Source organism: Gekko japonicus, unplaced genomic scaffold (genome assembly GCF_001447785.1).
Source record: "Gekko japonicus isolate JY-2015 unplaced genomic scaffold, Gekko_japonicus_V1.1 scaffold1162, whole genome shotgun sequence".
NCBI classification, from domain to species: domain Eukaryota; kingdom Metazoa; phylum Chordata; class Lepidosauria; order Squamata; family Gekkonidae; genus Gekko; species Gekko japonicus.
Window position 1 is genome coordinate 38,013 of NW_015172038.1, and position 1,938 is coordinate 39,950.

The 1,938-nt window shown below is 47.1% G+C and overlaps 1 protein-coding gene across 1 annotated transcript in view; it reads right to left on the reverse strand.

The window, feature by feature from the left end:
• Nucleotides 1-600: 600 nt before the first annotated feature.
• The window catches only part of HTT (huntingtin), a 153,458-nt gene continuing 152,120 nt past the window's right edge, over nucleotides 601-1,938 (reverse strand). The window contains 1 exon segment of the mRNA XM_015420645.1: nucleotides 601-1,090. Within this exon segment, the coding sequence (XP_015276131.1) occupies nucleotides 874-1,090 (217 nt within the window). The 3' untranslated portion in view covers nucleotides 601-873.

Genomic DNA, 1,938 nt, shown 5'->3' on the forward strand with positions numbered 1-1,938 from the left:
AAGATGGAGAAGAAAGGGGGGGGGGGAGGCCGAAGACCAGACTAAGGTAAAACAAAACGTCCCCCTCGAAACTAAATAATGCTTTGGGGTTTTTTTTAAGACAAAAAACTGAAGATGCGAAGGAAAGGATGAAAAACAAAGAAAAATCTGAAGAGAAATCCGAAGAGCCTCTGAGGAAAAACAGCTACCAATCTCACTGACCAAGGAAAGGTGCTTCCAGCGCGGCGGAAAGAAAGGAACTGGCGGGATGTCCACGCCCACCCCTCTGGGCATGTGTGGTGGGGTTCCTGCGCATGCCTGAGGCCTGGGCGCGAAAATCCGTTAGAGCTTGCTACAATACCGATCGATCCAGCGCAGGCGTACTGTATCCCATGGGTGTGAAGCACAGAGACCACGTTGAATATAGGTTTTTTAAAACTCCAAATACATTTTCAATATGAATTCAAACCAACCATCCCTTCCCCCAATCCCAGAAAAGAGAAGGATCATTCAAGTGAGCTAATTTTACTACAAAGCTGTCTTTCTCAGTTTGATTTTCGCAATAATGAAAAGACAAGACAACCTATAGGTCTATAACTTTTTAATCAAATTATGGTCAGATGCAATAATGTTTGGTCTAAGAACAGGAACAGGTTTAAATCTATCAGTTTAATAAATACAAATATACACCTCTGTATACATCAAATGCAATCACATTTATAATTTTACATATACATTATATACACAAATGCACATAGTAGACATTTCTCTGGATAAAACTATACTTTTGTTGGCAAGAGATGTGATGAGATGAATCCAGGAATACCGAGGGACAGCCAAGCACCGAGATTCCCGGGCCCAGGAACCCCAGCTGCGGCGGCTTCAGACGGGGCCTCAGCACGCTGCGTCCACCTTGTGCACGTTTTGCAAGCACGTGAGCAGGCGGTGATACGGGCTCCCCGGGGTTGCGACCACCTCAAACACAGACTGAAAGGCTCTACGATCCAGTTCTTCATCTATCTGGTGCCTGTAGAAGTCTATGGCCACCAAGCAGAAGAGGTTTATGTCCACTTGCTCCATTTTTCCCATTCTGCTGATAATATGTGGAAGACTAACCAGGAGGTCAAGGATGTAACATGCAAACACACACACACACACACAAACCCTCCGCCCCGAAAAGCTTTATATAACATGTCAGAATCTTTAATCATACCACTCCCCAGAGGATTAGGATCAAAAATTAAATGTTATTGTACATACAACCATAAAGAAACCCAATGTAGTGGAAGGTCTACTTGCATTCAGAGAACCCAGTGCTATAGCTCTGCGTTGGACATGCTCCGCAGAATATTTGTGAAGGTCCTAATGTGGTCCGGCCTTCACTTTTGGGAAGCAGACAGGATCGGCCTGTAAAGACACCCAAGGTGTGTGTGTGTGTGTGTGTGTACTTCCCCCTGAGCTCCCATATCTGTCCTGAAGTCAGAAAGAACTCTTCTTCTAGCTGTGACAGAATCCCAGCAAGATTGGGGGGAGGTATTTGTGAATTTCCTGAATTGTGCAGGTGCTTGGACTAGATGACCCTGGAGGGCCCCTCCAACTCTATGATTCAGAACCAAACTGTGCCTGAAAAGCACTGGGTTAATCTGCCGGTCTCAAAAGAACAACTTCCTCTGAACAATGCCGGTCTCAAAAGAACAACTTCCTCTGAAAGCAAAACCTAGAAAATAAACAGCCCTATGACTCTGGAGAGGCCCATTTTACTTGTTCAGACTGAGCTCCTCTGTGGCCGCCTGAGCAGGTGCTGAGTCTACTGGGACCAGCTCCAGCCTCGGCCCTTCCTCAGGGGATCCCCACTCCTCCTCCAGGAAGAGGAAAGGACACAAAAGGGCCTGCTTGGGGAGGCGGCCAGGGGTCAGCGTGCCATCAGTGGGTCCCTTGCTTGCCTGCTGAGCCCCCCCC